The sequence below is a fragment of the Mustela erminea genome, chromosome 4, assembly GCF_009829155.1.
Source record: "Mustela erminea isolate mMusErm1 chromosome 4, mMusErm1.Pri, whole genome shotgun sequence".
In the NCBI taxonomy this organism is placed as follows: Eukaryota; Metazoa; Chordata; class Mammalia; order Carnivora; family Mustelidae; genus Mustela; species Mustela erminea.
In genome coordinates, this window is record NC_045617.1 from 54,641,130 (window position 1) to 54,657,988 (window position 16,859).

A 16,859-nucleotide genomic window follows, 5' to 3' on the forward strand; every position below is an offset into this window, starting at 1 on the left:
GGGCTTTCCTAGCTAGCTCCTCAGATTTCCTTTTTTTAACTGAGATATAACTGACACAGGACACATTAATTTTAAGAGTAACACATAATGAGCTGATATTTGGATGCATTGCAAAACGACTGCCACAATAAGTCTAGTTGGCTTCCGTCATGGTTCAGACCTCATTTTTAAATTCCCACCCATGTCCTGTCACATCGCCATCCTCCAACTCCGCCGGCTGGTCTCATGTTGCTCTCGGATTGCTTCACATCCTTCCCCCTTCTGGTCCTGAGGCTTTATCTGAAGTGACGCATCAGCACCTGACACAGACTCCGGGAAGCAGTGCCAGAGTCACCGTGACGACATGTGCCCTCTACCGGTGCAGATGGGTGCCACCGCCGCTCCCACGGCTGACTGAGATGTGAAGCAGAAGCAGGAACCATCAACCCAAAGGAAAAGAAATGGGCTTTGGCAGTGATTTGTAACACTAAGCTGGCCGCCTAGGAACCTTCTGGAAAACTTATTAAAGACTCCCGACCCGTATCGGGAAAGTCAGTGTATGAGGCCTGGGCAGGGCCCTAGGTCTGTCTTTCCAACAAGCTCTCCAGCTAACTGGGATGCGTGGGTAGGCCCACGACTGCCGGTGGCATCCAGGAGACCCTGGCAACACATTCCCCAACCTTCCCTCTCCATTTCCTCCTTGTACCCTTCACTCCAAGGTCTCCAAAATCCAGTTAGGCAGGATTACAAGTGCAGTTCTCAGAAGAGAATTCAGAGTACGAGACTACAGTAAGACCACACAGCAGCCAAGCTTGTAGACGCGAGATTGGGGGTCAGGGGCAGTCCTGAGTACCCCATTTCCATCCTCAGTACTCGGCATGCAGGAGACACTCCTTAAAGACTGAGTGAAGGAATTAGCCAGTGGGATGGAAGAATTTAAAAACTAGAAACCTAACAAAGGCTCTGGTAAGTTTTAGACCTTCCGGATCCATCCCCTGGACCATGGGTCTCCCTGCCCTCCTGGGGGCTCGCAGACCATCTGCTCACATTGACAACGGTCCTTCTAATATACAAAGCCCACACTAGGCAATCCTTGAGCTGCTCTGAAGACCTCCCGAGCTGGCACGGGGGCTGCACGGACTCTAAGCATTGCCCACCCCCCAGAGTGCTGTGCTCAAATGCCTCTGCATACCCTTGCTTCTGTCTGGAATTCCCTTCCCCTCTAATCCCGCCTCCCCAACCCCGCGCCCTCCCTGCAGTGCTCGCTCCTGTGGGCGCCTGTGGTGGATTTGCAGCCTGTCAACATAGCTCCGCGGGATCACATCACCCAAATCCCCTCCGCTGCCGTGTGCCGGGTCAGCCGGAGTCCCGGGAGCTCCTGCACAGGAGCTGGGGAGAGCAGAGGCAAAGCGGCTACTTTCTTTTTGTGCTTCAGAGTCTGTGCAGGGCATGAGGCCCTGTTGTAGCTGACGCCTGTCATGGTGGGGCCGGAAATCACTCGGGGGTGGGGGGCCGCAATGAGGCCCCCCGTGCTTGAATCGTGCTGGGCCAGGGGCTGGTGAGCATCTCGGGAAGGACGCCAGCTCCTCCTGCAGGTTCCTGGTGAGTCGAAACTGGAGGCTCACGTGGAGGCAGTGAGAGAGGACGTGTCTGTGTTTGCAGGTGGCAGTTCATTCCCTTTCCCCACATGACCTGCATGTGACATCAGGCCACATCATCTGACACAGAGCAGCCAGCCCCAACAAATACCAGCGGTCAAATCCCTGCAATAACATCACCTTAATGTCCACTTCTCCAACAAGAAGCCAGTCTGATACCAAACTCCTGTGTCTGTGGTGGTGCCAGGCCCCCAGGGCCCAGCTGGCCATCCTCCTCCAGCCCCTGCTGTGCGGCCCTCAAGGCACAGGACAATCGTGTTGTCATGACTTCTGCAGCTCCTAAGAGGACAGCTACCTTCCCATCCCCTGCATCTTGCCAGCACCTAGCAAACCCATCCACACCGCAGAAATCTGGAAAATGTTTATTCAGTTGCACTGCACTACTGCCCGGCCCATCACAGGTCTTTCCTGACGCACCTGTCCGTGGTCTGCGTGGAGGCATCTGTGACAACAGGTCTGGCCCCGGCAAATAGATGGATCTATGTGAGAATTCCACCTCTGCCTGCCCAGGCTTTGTGATGGTGATCTTGGCAAGCCCTTTAGCCTTTCTGACCCCTTCCCCCCCAGGACCCCACCCCATTTCCTTCACTGTTAGCTACCGTTTACTTTGCATACCATAGGGGTCTTCCCTGTCCTTGCCAGGATAGTATTGCTATTTATCTACTGATTGCCTCCCCCCACTGCACCCCACCCCCTTGGCCCAGTGTCCTGTTCACCTCTCCTGCAGGAGACGGAAGAAACCACAGCCCCCTCGCGTCCTAAGTTCCTCCTGGCAGTGGAAGCCTGTCTCCAGCCGTTGCATACACCCCACCCCCGGGGTGGGGGGTGCTCAGCCCAGGCATGTGGACTCCAGCTGGGGCCGGGCAGCTGGGGCTCGCTCACCAGATGAAGCGAGGGGCAGCAGAGTCTGCGGTGGGGAACAGCTGAGGTGGGGAATTCTAGCACAGCTGCTCCTACCCCGAGCCCCTGCATTCTGGAATGTCGAGCCCCTCAAATATGCTATGCGACAGAGCACACACTCGTGCGGATGCAAAGCCACCCGCACAAACAAGTCTTTCGGCATGCTGTGACTGCACGGGCTTCCTGAGGATAGCGGTCATCTCCTAGCCTCCCCTCTTTGGGGTATGGAAAAGGAAAGGAAAGCTCCCGTAGCGGGGGCATGTTTTCTGTGGCCCGAGCCACTGGGGAGCTCTGCGCAGGACACCACTGAATGAAAGAGAGGGTGAAAACCATAAACACGTGACCATGGCCACGGGTGATGCCACATGTCATGGAGGCCATGGAGAGAGAGCGAGCGAGACATGAGCCCCTACCATATGCCGGCACCGCGCTAGGTATCTCACATGACCAGCCTCAGAAAGAGCTTCTATTGCATACATTTTATGGTTTAGGAACCCGAGGCTTAGAGAATTATAAACTTTCTCACCCCACAACTAGCAGAGCTTAATGTAGGCTCGCGGTCTGGCCAACACCAGCAGCAGCAGAACAGCCCATCTGGACAGGCCACGCCAACTTGGCCACTGCAGGGCGTGCTCTGGACTGGGTCAGAGAAGGAAAGGAGACCACCCAACTCTAACTCATCACTGAGTAGGTGAAGCCCAGAGGAGTGACTCTAAGCAGACGGCCATCACAGACAGCAAGCACACCAAACACTCCAGTCCCTGGGACAGGGACCTTGCCCACCTGCCCACAGCCTTGGCAGATGGCTCTTGGTAAATGGATCAAGGGGAAAGAATGCATAATACACATACTAATCTAATGCCTGGCTCTTGGTGCAGCCCATTCGTTTTCTGAAACCTAAACTTGCCATTCTGCCTCTACTTCCCACCATGCTGAGCTCAAACAATGGCAGTCCAAGCGACCTCTGGTACCCTTCGTGGCTCTGTGCTCACAAGCCACAAGTGCCCGGCTCCATCTCCTGGGAGGACAGTGGGCACCCAGCAAGGACACATCCACCTGAACGGGGCAGAACCAACTTGCAAGCTATTCTGAAGGACACACCTCCATGTGGTTTCCTCATCTCAGTGTACATATGTACATCCCCCATGGGAAAGATCTGGCATTCCTCTCCCCAGCCCGCAGCCCTGCCACAAACAGGATGTGGAAACAGGATGCATTCATCTCAGCTCCAGGGGACATGGCTTGACCTGGATTTCCCAACAAACTTGCAGACCTCATCAGCAATTCTCACTGAATCTCGTCTGTTCCAAAGGAGGATTCATAACTGCACAGCCTGCGGGTTTCCAGTGCTTACTTCTACAAACGAAAACGAGCAGAGAGAGCCCCACCTTGTCACGCACAAGTCCACAGAACCACAGACAGCAGAGACCCTGTTTTCAGGGGTGTCCGTGAGGGAAGGAGCCTGAGCCCTTCTTCTCCAACCCAGTCTTCAGTAATGAGAGACTTTCTTATTGAGGAACAGGGTGGAGGTCCCCAGCAGGAACTTAATAAAAGGAGAAGACTTTCAGTCTTACTGAAAGGACTTACTAAAGGAGTCCTAAAAGGAGTTACTTACTAAAAGGAGAAGACTTACTAAAAGGTGAAGAATATCTTACACATTTCAAGGAGGCTGGAGACAAAGTTACCAAGAACTGGATTCCAAGGTCTACTCTTAATGGAGCTGTAATAAACCAATTTTCTTTCAAAAATGCACTCCCCCCCCTATTTCTATGAAATATCTAGAAGAGGTGATTCTACAGAGATTGAAATTAGATTGGTGATTGCTTAGAGAGAACAGTGGTCATCATGACATGGAGGAGTGACAGCTAAAGGGTTTCTTTCTGAGTTGATGAAAAGTTCTAAAATTGACTCTGGAGATGGTGGTACCATTCTGTGAACAGGCTACACACCTTGTTGAGTATTTTTACTAGGTGAGTACATGGTGGATACACTGTATCTCACTAAAGCAGATTTAAAAACAACTAAACAAATGACCACACGTCAACCTGTATACAAATGTTCAGAGCAACATTGTTCACAACAGCAAAGAAGTCAACACAGTCCTGAGTGTCCACCCATCAAAAAATGGATAAACCAACAAAAAAAATGGATAAACAAAATGTGGCATATTCACACAACAAAAGGGAATCCACATGGATAAGCCTTACAAACATTATGCTAAGTGAAATAAGCTGGTCACTTAAAACACAAAGGAGTCTTTAGGGCATCTGGGTGGCTCACTCAGTTAAGCATCTGACTCCTGATCTCAGCTCAGGTCATGACCTTGGGGTTGTGAGATAGAGTCCCTGTCGGCCTCTGTGCTCGCTGGGGAGTCTGCTTGAGAGTCTCTCTCCTCCTCTCCCTCTACCCCTCCTACCCCCCCAAATAAAAAAAATTTTTTTGAACCCACTGAATTACATACTTTTAATGAGTTATATGATGTGAATCATAATATGTGAATTGTTTTTTTATTTAAATTCAGTTAACATATTATTATTATAAGTTGACTTCAGTGATTCATCAGTTGCATATAATACCCAGTGCTCATTACAGTACATTACATGCCCTCCTTAATGTCCATCACCCAGTTACCCCACCCCTTCACACCCCTCCCCTCCAGCAACCCTGTCTGTTTCCTATGATTAAGAGTCTCTTGTGCTTTGTCTCCCACTCTTATTTCATCTTGTTTTATTTTTCCCTCCCTTCCCCTATTCTCCTCTGTTTTGTCTCTTAAATCCCACATACGAGTGAGATCATACGATAATTTCTGATTGGCTTATTTCACTTAGCATAATATCCTCTAGTTCCTGGTATGTGAATTAGATCTCAATAAACCTATTACCAAAAAGAAAACAACATAAATGTACTTTTCTAACAAAATTCCAAGTTTTAAAGTTAAGGATTAAAAAAAAATTACTGAATTACAAATGACAAATTATAAATTACTGAACACTCAGTAGGTGCTGGAAAGCTTAGTAAGGGAGGTATGTACTGTACTGATCATCCTCGTTCTACAGTCATGGAACCTGTAGACACCGAGCTGGAGTAACCTGCCAAGAGCTGAGGCGCTGGTAAGAAACAGACTAAAGGTGAACCCAGAGAGTCTGGTTATCAGGCGGAGCATCTTAACCCCAAGACCGTCATGGCATTCAGACTGGATAAGGCTTCTTGTCTCCAGTTCTAGGACCTTAGGCAAGCCAATTAATCTCAAAAATAGTACATACATCAATGAGTCCAAGAAAATTTAAATGACAAAAATACAGTAAAAGTGATTAGCATGGTGTCCGATAATAGAAATAACCCAATAACCACTGTTATGATGATGGTACCTGTTACAATACAGAGACATCACCGTGCCAGCTGTTACTGGATTCCAAAAGGTGGAAAGATTACAGCCAGGGAAAGGACCAAGAAAGCATCCCTGGAGAAGCAGTTCTTAAAAGAGGATCTAAAGAAAGGAGATGCTTTCAAGGCAGGAGCTTGGAACAGCCCAGGAGGCATGAAGACAGAGGGGGCAGTGTGGCCGGTGGTGGGAGACGTGGCCATAAAGATGGGCCCGGGCTGGACTATGGGGTTTTTTTCAAGTGCAAATGTGCAGAGGCCCTAATTCATAGGTGCCACGGGGGAGAGCTCAGCATCCCCTCACCGCAGTGTGGCCTAACTGCACTTCATGGAGACCAATCTGGGGTCATTTCCTGAATGTACTTTTCTGGCTCATGATAAGAGCACTAAAGGTATCACTTGCAGTGGGAAACACAGGAAAAGTTACAGAAGGACAAGCAACAGGGGCGCCTGGGTGGTTTATTCAGTTAAGCATCTGCCTTTGGCTCAGGTCATGATCCCAAGGTCCTGGGATCAAGCCCTGTGGCGTGGGGCTCCTTGGGAGCCTGCTTCTCCCTCTGCCCCTCCCCTAGCTTGTGCTCACACTCTCTCTGAAATAAATAAAATTAAAAAAAAAAAAAGAAGTAGAAGCAACAGGATTTGATGATTGAGGTTTTGGAATCACGAAAGAGAAGCAGGAGATAATGACTCAAGGCTGCATGAAGAGCGGAAAAAGGTCCCAAGGACAGAAGGGGGACATATGATCAAAGAGCATGTTGTCGGAGAAGGAAAGGAGGTGAAGAAGGGGTGAGGACGTGCACCTGGGGTAAGAGTGACAGTAGTGAGCCGGCATCTGGCAAGTTGTGGCAACGGGCACGTCACCAGATCGGGAAACGGGGCAGAGGGCCGAGTGGGTGCCCCGACACAAGAAGTCAAAACCTTGGGTGTGCGTACCTGGGGAGAGCCTGCAGGCTGGGTACACAGCCTCAGGGGATCACCCACGGTAGGAAATGGGCAGAAGAAAGGGAACTGCCAAAAGGGGGCATGCAATGAGGAGAAACTAGAAGCTGCCACAGGCACCAAACCAAGGGCGAGGGGAGAAGTGGGACCCGTGGGAAAGGCAGCCCTGCCAAATACAACAAGGATCTGTGAGCTGGCAGGGCCCTCTGGGTTGGTTACTGCTGCAGCACTGACCTCAGACAGCATTTCGGCAAGAACGAAGGAGACAGGAGTCGGGCTGTGGGGGCCAAGTTCAGGGGGAGAAGTCTGACTATGGTTTTCGAGAATGGTAAGAAACCTTCCACGGGAGGGAGAAGAACGAAGCATATTTGTGGAAAACCCAGGGTTCAGAGTGTAAGGTCATGCACACACTCATGCACACACGCATGCACACACACCCCACCGGTAACCTCTGTCCACTCTCATCGTAGCAGGACTGTGTGCGGCTACACAGCCCAGGAACAGGACACTGGACTGTGAATCAGGGAAGACTTCTGGGAGGAGCCAAGACCAGAGTTGGGATTCTAAGTCTGATGGGGTCTGCCCAGCTGAGGGGGGTGGGGAGGATGGTGAAAGTGGGGCCGGGGCACCGCACCAGAGGGAGCAACCATTTCAGAGGCTCAGGATGCCATGGGCGTGTGTGGCCCAGCTGGGCAATCACAGGAACTTCATCTGCCTGGAGAGTAGGTGAAAAGAAGAGGCCAGGCGTCAGGCAGGCAGGGGCCGCCCGTGAGGGGCAGGAAGGCAAGTTCAGAGACGCAAGTGATCTGGAGAGGAGCAGGAGGGAGCGAACAACCAGAATGCAGCACCACAAGCAGAGTTACTTCCTGGAGGGCACATGGCAAGGGGGAGGTGAAACAGGGATTTTGGAGGAGGCAGAAAAGGAGACTGGAGGCCATCGAAAGAGTATATAGTGCCAGCTTGCCAGACGAAACAAATCTGAGAGGGAAGCAGTGTCCAAAGGGAGTCAACGTCCGCAGAGAACATTTGTAAACCAGACGCCGTCCATTTCCCTGGACCACAGAGCGCTGCTCCGCTGGCTCGCCCTCCTTTGACTTATCTTCCTCGTCCGTCTCCGATATATTTTTGGACTTTTTCACCATAAAATAGTTCAAGGGTAGTCATAGGTAATGAAAGGAAGTGAAACTAAATCAGTGAATTTTCAACTCTGGTGAAAGACTTAGTAGAAAGGGGCCTATAAATATTGGCGAAGGTGAAGTTTTGAGATTTATTTTGGACCTTCCTGCCTCTGTAAATAAATAACTGAGACATAACTTAGATTCGAATGCAAGGAAAGCCTCCCCCTACCTCCAAGAGGACTACTGGAGTGTAGATTTTAACTGCTGCTATTTATATAATGCCAACGAACCTCAATTTACCCCTAACCTCTCTATCTGCATAAGCAGTGCAATTAAAAGTATTCTGGAATTACAGCTTAATGGTAGGAGCCTGGGTTCTCAACTGGGATCAAATCTGGGCTCTGCCACTTAATTAGCTGTGTAGCCTTGAGCAAATTATTAACCCCTCTGTGCCTCAGTTTCTGCATTTGCCAATGGGAATAATATCATAGCAAACCTCAAAGGGATGATGGATTAACTCAGTCAATGTAAAGTACTTTGATCAGTTCCTGGCCCATACTCAGTGCTCAATCAACATTACTGGCTATCTCCTGCTTTTTCTTTTCCAATTTGCAAAATCAACCCTATTAGGGCTACTTCCAATGTAGATACACACCTAGAAATAATAGCCAGATGGCTCCCTTACAGTTGGCTTCCTTGAAAGGAATGAATCTAAATCATCTTGACACATAGCTTATTTATTAGACAGGTAATTTTCAGATTACTCTGTTTCAGAAATACACGTACAAATAAAAGATTAGGTTATTGTGGAAAAGAGTGCTAGTTTCCTGCCCAATGTCTGGGCTGCCTCCTTCCTTAAGACACTCATCTTGTTCAGGGCAATAAAGTAGTCAGCGGAAAACACACATCCCTCCAAGCTCTCTGGTGGCAATGGTGGACCAGTGCCCCAATTTGGGGCTCACTTTCTTTGCTTTACTCTTCTCTGTAGCACCACTGAAAGCATATAAATGTTTTCTACGACATCTCTGTCCGTGTTGATGCAGCTCACATCAGTTCATCGTACACCCTGGAGCCCCGAATGGGGGCTGGCACACAAAGCCAGTGCTCAGTGAACAGCTGCGGCTTGAAGAAATGAGTGAGACAAACTGGAATGTGTTGGACAGGGTTTCTAGGAAAGCTTTTTAAAGGATGTGCCTGTGGCTTTTTGCCCTTTGACCTTCTTCACCCTGTTTCTCCTTCCCACCTAGAAAATGCAGTGGCCACTTTAAAACCAGGGATTAACAACAAACAGTACACACCAGGTTCCTGAAGGTTCAGGTGAGCCTCCGTGCCAGCCCCTAGATCACCCAGTGGAATGAGGAGGTAGCCAGTGAACGCTGTATTCTTTTTATGCCACTATAGGTCATGTTTCCTGTTATTTCTAGCTAAATGCATTCCCAACAGACACAGTTATAAAGAATTTTGGGTGCGCCTGGGTGGCTCAGTCAGTTGGGCGTCTGCCTTCAGCTCAGGTCACGATCCCAGAGTCCAGGGCTCAAGTCCTGCATTGGGCTCCCTGCTTAGGAGGGAGCCTGCTTCTCCCTCTCCTTCTGCCTCTCCCCCTGCTTGTGCGAGTGCGCTCTCTGTCAAATACATCCATACATAAATAGAATTTTCCCAGCAAAGAAGTCTTGCTCTCCAGATATTCTTCAGGCTAACAAAAAAATTTAACTAACATTCAGTTTTTTAGCCAGTAGACACAAATCCAAGGTTGTTGTAATAAAGTAGATAGTCTCATCGATAGGCAAGGTAAATAGATATAAATAGAAGAGACTGAAATGAAAGCTCCCTTAACATTTTTTAATATTTTCAGTGAAAGCACAGAGAGACCACATAGAACGTAAGAAGATAAGGAGGAACAAAGCCTCTGTCAGACGGGTGGGGGCAGGCCTGTTCTGCGTATGGACAGCCGAACCTATCCTGTGGGTCTCACATATCTACCCGCCAAGTACAGCCAATCAGCCCCACCTGGCAGAGGGTGCAGCTACAGTGATGTCAGGTATATCCTCACTTCTTGTCTGACTTCTCACTGCTTGTCACCCCCACAAGACCCACCCCCTTGGTCTCTTCTGGTCAGAGCTATGTTCTTGTAACTCAAGACTTTAAACCCAGTTAAATGGTAAATACCCCTGGGAAAGATGATGAATTTTTTAGAAATCAGGTATTTGCATTATAAGGAACACTTGATTCCTTCCTTGGCTCAGGTTTTAACCGGGGGAGAAGGGAGAGAAAAAGATGTCCTGTGGCCCCTGAGACATGAGGGGGTATTGGTGGGGGAGGGGCTGTGGCTCAGGCCACAGGAGTCACAAGGACAGTCACTGGACTCCCATGTCGCTCCACCTAGGCCTCTGCTCTAAGGGCAGGCTGCTGCAGGATTTGCCTACTTTTGTCTGAGTTCTCTTGCCTTTTGACTGCAGAAGGAAAGTTTTGCCCATAAAACAACACTGCTAACTCAGAAGGATATTCTGGTTGGCAGAAAGCTGCTGGACGCTCACCAGACACAACCAGCGGGCTTACCAGGTCATCCTCTCCGGCTTACAAAACTACCAGCAAGCATTCTGATCAGAGGACTAGCAGGATTCTGTATTTCAAAGTAATTGCACTCTCAAGTTAAAAAAAAAAAAAATCCAAATAATTCAATATAAACAAAACTCTTCAGTTTATAATCTAACCTAGAGTGCCCACCTTATTTAAAAAAGAAAAAGAAAGAAAGAAAGAAAGAAAGAAAGAAAGAAAGAAAGAAAGAAAATCTTTGGGAAGGTTTAATCCAAAGGAATTACCAATTTAAGAATAAGTATCATCATTTTGTAACCATCACTGTAAAAACTGATTTAGGTTAACAGTCATTAAAGGAATCTAAAACCATCAGGTAAAAGTTTGATGAGGAACAAGGCATTTACATAGTCTCAGATCATCTCCCCACAGAATATTTACTAACAGCAAAGGAAAAAGTCTGACTTGTCAGAAGACACCCAATGGACGTCACCACAATCAAATGATCAAAATTAGTACCACCAACAATGGGACAGATTCACAGCATGATGTAGTGTACTGGAAGAATGCAACAGCAAAACTGCACTACCTGAGTCCCAAGAAGAAACCCAGACAGAGGAATACTTTACAAAACAACTAGCCTACCCTCTTAAAAAACCCATCAGTAGCGTAAAAAACAAAGAAAGGCCAAGAAATCCTTTCAGATTAAATATGACAAGAGAGAGGACATGCGAATGTGATGAGTCATTTTTTTAAGTGCTGGATTGAAAAAAAAAAGTGCTGTAAGAAACACTACTGGGGCAATTAGAGAAACTCGAACATGAACTATAGATTAGGAAAATCACTATTCAAATTTCTCTATTTGGTAATTACACTGCAGAGTTCTGTAAGAGGTCTTTGTCCTTAGGAGATACGGGTTGAGGTACTGAGAAGTGACAGTCACAGAGTTTGTAACTTACTCTCTGATCGTTCTGCAATAATCATAATTAGCAATGTTATGTGTGTGTGTGTGTGTGTGTGTGTGTGTGTGTGTGTGTCTAGGAGGGAGAATAAGAGTGTGTAAACTGCTGAGTCTAAGTAAAAGTTATATAGAAGTTCACTGCACAACTCTTGCACCTTTACAGTAAGTTTCAGGTTTTTCAAGAGTTTTTTTTTTAAATAAGAAAAGCAAGAGTACCAGAGTTTTCAAAAAGCATTCAACAGCAAATACAGAACAAAATGGGCTACAACTTTTAAGTTACTTAGAAATACCAAGGTTCAAGTTAAACCACTTAAAAGAACAGAAGCAAAATGGCAGATTTATAGATGGGAGAGGCTGGGGCTGTCACCAGTACTGTGTGTTGCGTGTGTTCAGAATTTTTTGTTAACCTCAGAGGAGGCTGAGAGTCTCTCTCTTGGCCACAAGAGCCACGCCACATTTTACTAAGTGAAGGATGTAAACACGGAAAGAATGACTACCCACAATTGGGGGGAAGAAGAAATACCCAGCCTCACTAAGATTAGTACAAATTTGGTGAGTCACTTCCTCTTAGGAGAAAAGGCAAACATTTCTAGTGTCCCAAAGGACTCAAGATTCTGAAGAACACCTGAGTTCTCAGCCTGGATCCTGCCAAATAGGTAGCAAACTAGGTCAGAAGAACTTCTACTCCATTGACTCCATGCTTTTGCCTATACTCAACTCAATTTATTGCCACTCTACCACCAATTCCCAAATCAATGTCAACTCCAATCTCTGAGCTCCTTCAGCCTTCAGCATTACTAAGCTGGTGGGAGGTTACACGCAGCTCAGACAAAGGAGAGTCATGTTAGTGGCACAGGCATTCTCTAACCCTGAATGGGAAATGGCCTTGGTTTGCTTTTTGCTCGTCACTCCCAATGTTCCTCAGTCTGAACCAAATCTGTGCCACCTTTTGAGAACTGAAGCCTTGGCAAAGCAGCCTTCCCTCCTGGAAGCTGTCTCTGGGCCGGCAGCACACACGTGGACGGATTAGGCAGAGCTGTGTCATAAAGCACACACACGCTCTCCCAACGTGTGCTTTTCATTCCAGAAATACTTTATTGCTAAACCACTTCTATGCTTCTCCTGGCACCAAACACTGTAAGGGGTTCCGTACCAAAGGAAGCATCTGTTTGAAGATGAGGACTTTCTTAAAATTTCTTTACCTCAGAAGATCATAAATAGAACATTCTAGTGTAATTACGATGGAATAAAGAAGAAATGGGAAAGGCTATAGAAAACAAAAGATAAAAAAAAACAAAAACATTCGCTTTGTTTTTGTTTTGTTTTGTTTTGTTTTTTAAAGCTGCCTAAAAGAAACACTGCGGATATAAGATATAACATAGAATTATCTTCCATGACAGTAAAGATTACAGGGCCCAAGTCAGGACAAAGAAGCAAAAATATCACCTTTAACAGGAAAGGTTAAGAAACATTTACCATTTTGTCACAAGCATTTATTCTTGTTTTAAGGGTACCCACCAAAGTCACATGCGGAGAGAGTTGTTTTGTTTTGTTTTGAATAATTGTTTTATTCTGGAATATACTGTATTTTTGTACCTTGCTTCTTTATGACTTTCACCCTGTATCGGAGACTATTTTAAAAGAAGAAAACCCATCTTGGTGGACCCGTCCTTTTCCTTTCTCTGCTCATTTCCAGTCAGCTATTTGGGGTTCACTCACAATAAGCTGTGTGGAACCAGTAACTCTTGCGGAATCCTTAGTCTTCACCAACTGAATTACAAAACACACTCTTATCCACCCACACATGTGTGTACACACACACATACACATACACAGACCCCCCGTGCAAGGAACATGACCTCAGTCTCCGCGGCACAGACACAACATGATCACCCACTCAACTTTCACCAGGATGGACCTACTTAGGAATTCTGATCCCAGGCAGAAGGAAGGAAACTTACTTTCTTTCCACCTCTGGTGTTGACACGGCGCTGCAGAAGCCAAGGGACTCCTAGGAGAAAGAGACACAGCGTCAGCGCAGCTAGAGCAGCAGGCTTCCTCTGATTTGTACAGAATATCACTTAAAAAAAAAAAGGCAGAAGCAAAAATAGACGATTAAAGTCATTGTGCTTACTTCGATCTGGGACCGCAGCTGAAGTGACGTGGGGCTGGCATCAGGTTTCTCCTAAAAGAGAACAGATGCGGGTTTAATGAGACTTCCCAATGTGGCAGACACCAGAAAGACAAACAGAGATGTACGCAGAGACGGGGGGGATTTGGGAAACACTAGAATACAGTGGGAGGAGATTGGGAGAGATAAGCAGAGTTTCTGGAAAAACTAATGTGTTTTCAAAATGAGAACTCTGGTCTTAAAACTGAACTGCTTCCCAAACCACTTGACCCTGCTGACGATTTTACTGTGGGAGAAAAAAGCACAATCCCACTGAAGGGTATGGACAGTGAAGGGTGAAATAATTCTCTGGATGCGATTAGACCATCACTGGGAGGCGGAATTCATGGGGATCCAGTTGCATTGTTTCTTTTTCAATAATGTTGGAGTTGTAGCGGTGCCTGAGTGGCTCAGTCATTGAGCGTCTGCCTTCAACTCAAGTCATGATTCTGGGGTCCTGGGATCGAGCCCTGCATCGGGCTCCCTGCTCACTGGGAAGCCTGCTTCTCCCTCTCCCACTCCCCTGCTTTTTCCCTCTCTCTCTGTCAAATAAATAAATAAAATCTTAATAATAATAGTAATAATAATAATATTGGAGCTCCAATTTGATTCTTAATTCTAAATGTATTCAGAGTCTCCACAGCGCAGGGCTAGTTTTAAGTGTCTTTAGGAAGGTGGAAAGCTCACTTGATACTATCGTGCAGCCCCAGAAATTGCCAAGCCACTCTAATACAAACAAACTGGCCAAGCCGGAAATTTAAAACAAAATACTGAGCACCCAGTTAATTGAGGAAATAAATGCACGACATTATCAAAAATCATCACAATCATAAAGAAAGGAATCGTTTTAGAGATAAAACCATTTTATAGTTAAAAATTCCATCTGCCCTTTGGTTAAAAAAAAAAAAAGAAAGGGGGGGGAGAGGTAAACCAGTAACCTATGATGAAAATAATATATTGAAATAAGCATTGGCAGCACAAAATTGCACTATCAGAAGTAATAGAATACACTATGGGAAAATAAGAGCTGCACTATAGGACACTGATGCTTTTCTCAAGTAGAGAAGAGTCATAAGTCTAAGCAGGTGTAAGTGGAGGTCCTCACCGAAGTGTGGCGCACAGTCCAGCTGGTACCCAGCTGAGCTGTCACAAGCAGGCCAACAGGCAGTTTTAGAGGAAGGAGTACTATGACTAACAAGTTAGAAATATCAGCTTAATTATGAGTTTTCCAATAATCCTATTGCGTTCTTAAGAACTGTTACATTCTATCTATGGTGCACGTGCACCATAGGAAGATGGTTCTGTTAGTCCCGGCTGACATTCGGGATGTGGGAGCAGGTCATCTCAAATGAGGAATTCTCACTTTTATTGCTCAATTTATTGAAGTTTCCTATTTTATTACTAGCGTGATTATGAAACTAGGCTAATATTTTAAGAAACTTGGAAACAAAACATTAAAATGAGTATAACTCAGAGTACATTTACAAATGTAAGTAAGTAACGGGAATCCAGTATGTATATTGACTATAAAATGAACATGCTCGGATGATTTTGGACAAGTAGATCAAAAGAGAAAAGTACTTTAATGGACTGGAAACTCACTCACCCCCAGTCCCAGGGCTTTATTTGTTATGAAAAACACCAGAGTGGTGTAAAGCCTCATAGAATTCTCTCTGCTGAACACCCTCCTGGTCTTCATCGCCACCTTTGTTCTAGATTTCTATCCCAGACTTGATGCACCATTTTTACAAAGCAACATATGCAATTGTTTGAGTTACATTCCAAGTCCAACTGGTAGGACATCAGACTCAGGTATAATGAACATGGAAGATACGTACTGGGGAGATTCCTTGTACTCAGAGACTAGTCATGATGTCCTACTACCTAATGTCCTAGCATCACATAGAGAAATTTATAAACTGAAACAGCAGGAAGTAAGCAAAGGTATGGTTTGCAGTTTTTCATCCTAAATCTTCCCATTCAGAGTCAGTGTGGGAACCTCAAAAAGATGACAGAATTCCATTACTGCCTCTGAAGTTTTCCCTGAAATAGCCCCTTTAATGCCCAACTCCAGCCCATGTCCTTCCATAACCATCAATGAAGAAAATGATTAACTCTCCTCCATTCTAACCTGTTCCTCAAGCTCTTAGTCTCTACTTTACCAGGTAATAGTCCACAGTAGGAAATTACCAGCTTGTACTGCGTCCTTACATCTGCATTTTTCCTAATAAATTTTATTTATTGAGTGCATCAACTGTTACTCCATATCATAAATGGAACATTTATGGTACATTATGCAAAATGCACATCTCCCCCACATACAAAGCACGTGCTTGTCAACAACCACATTAAACATTTGATGACCAGGAAGTAACATGCTAAACATGTTCACATGCTGGTCTTTTACTAATGATAAACTGTGTTTGGGGGACTTGTTAGGAAATTGGTTGGGGGTACAGTTTGATGTATGATGTACTAAAATGTGTTTCTTTAACCGTCAAACCTGAGAAATGCAACATTGCAAATAAGAGTTAAAGTTAGCAGGCATCTGCTATACGCCTGGATAAAACACCCATGTGCAGACCTAAATCATACACCTAAAGAAGTGCTGGCCACTCTCATTCTGTTTATCACTGAAAAATAGGGCATTTTGTTTTTCAAGATACAATGTGAAGTGAAAAGTGTGATGAAATCAGACCAAAGAAGCACCAGTTACGTGTGCATCAATAAAGGGTGTTGCTTACATAGTAAAGGAGGAGGGATGCAGTTCAAAATGGGCAGAGAAAGGCTCCTTGACGTTCCCTTCCCCATCTAAACATGAGGTTGCCCTCTTCTTTGCTCCCAATTCAACCAGTGTAAGCGGGAACGGGGTCGGGGGGTGTGTGTGGGTAGGAGGCCATGGCTCTAGACAGAGTTCCAGCAAGACAAGAAGTCCTGAGGAAGGGGGAAGGTGGAGGAAGAACTGACAAGTTGTAAATGACTTTATCTGGGGGACTGTCCAGTTGTAAATAACTTTATCTGGGGAACAACTGATGGTCTCCAATCTAACTCCTGATCTGGAAGTCATCGTGTTGATAGAAACAGTAAAAACTGTGAATAACCAGAACACAGTCATCAAGTAAACATGTGTCTTCTGGACATGTTACAGAAAGAAAAGATCACTGAGAAGTAAGATTCTCCTCAATAATGCGTGCTAACTGATGCAGTTACCACTGCTGTGT

The 16,859-nt window shown here is 46.0% G+C and overlaps 1 protein-coding gene across 3 annotated transcripts in view; it reads right to left on the reverse strand.

The window, feature by feature from the left end:
- The window catches only part of SASH1 (SAM and SH3 domain containing 1), a 315,133-nt gene that overhangs the window by 89,234 nt on the left and 209,040 nt on the right, over positions 1-16,859 (reverse strand). For all 3 annotated transcript variants that reach the window (XM_032339291.1, XM_032339288.1, XM_032339289.1), the window contains exons 3-4: positions 13,603-13,653; positions 13,430-13,479 (exon numbers count right to left, since the gene is read on the reverse strand). In XM_032339291.1, the coding sequence (XP_032195182.1) occupies positions 13,430-13,479; positions 13,603-13,653 (101 nt within the window). The remainder of the gene's footprint in view (positions 1-13,429; positions 13,480-13,602; positions 13,654-16,859) is intronic.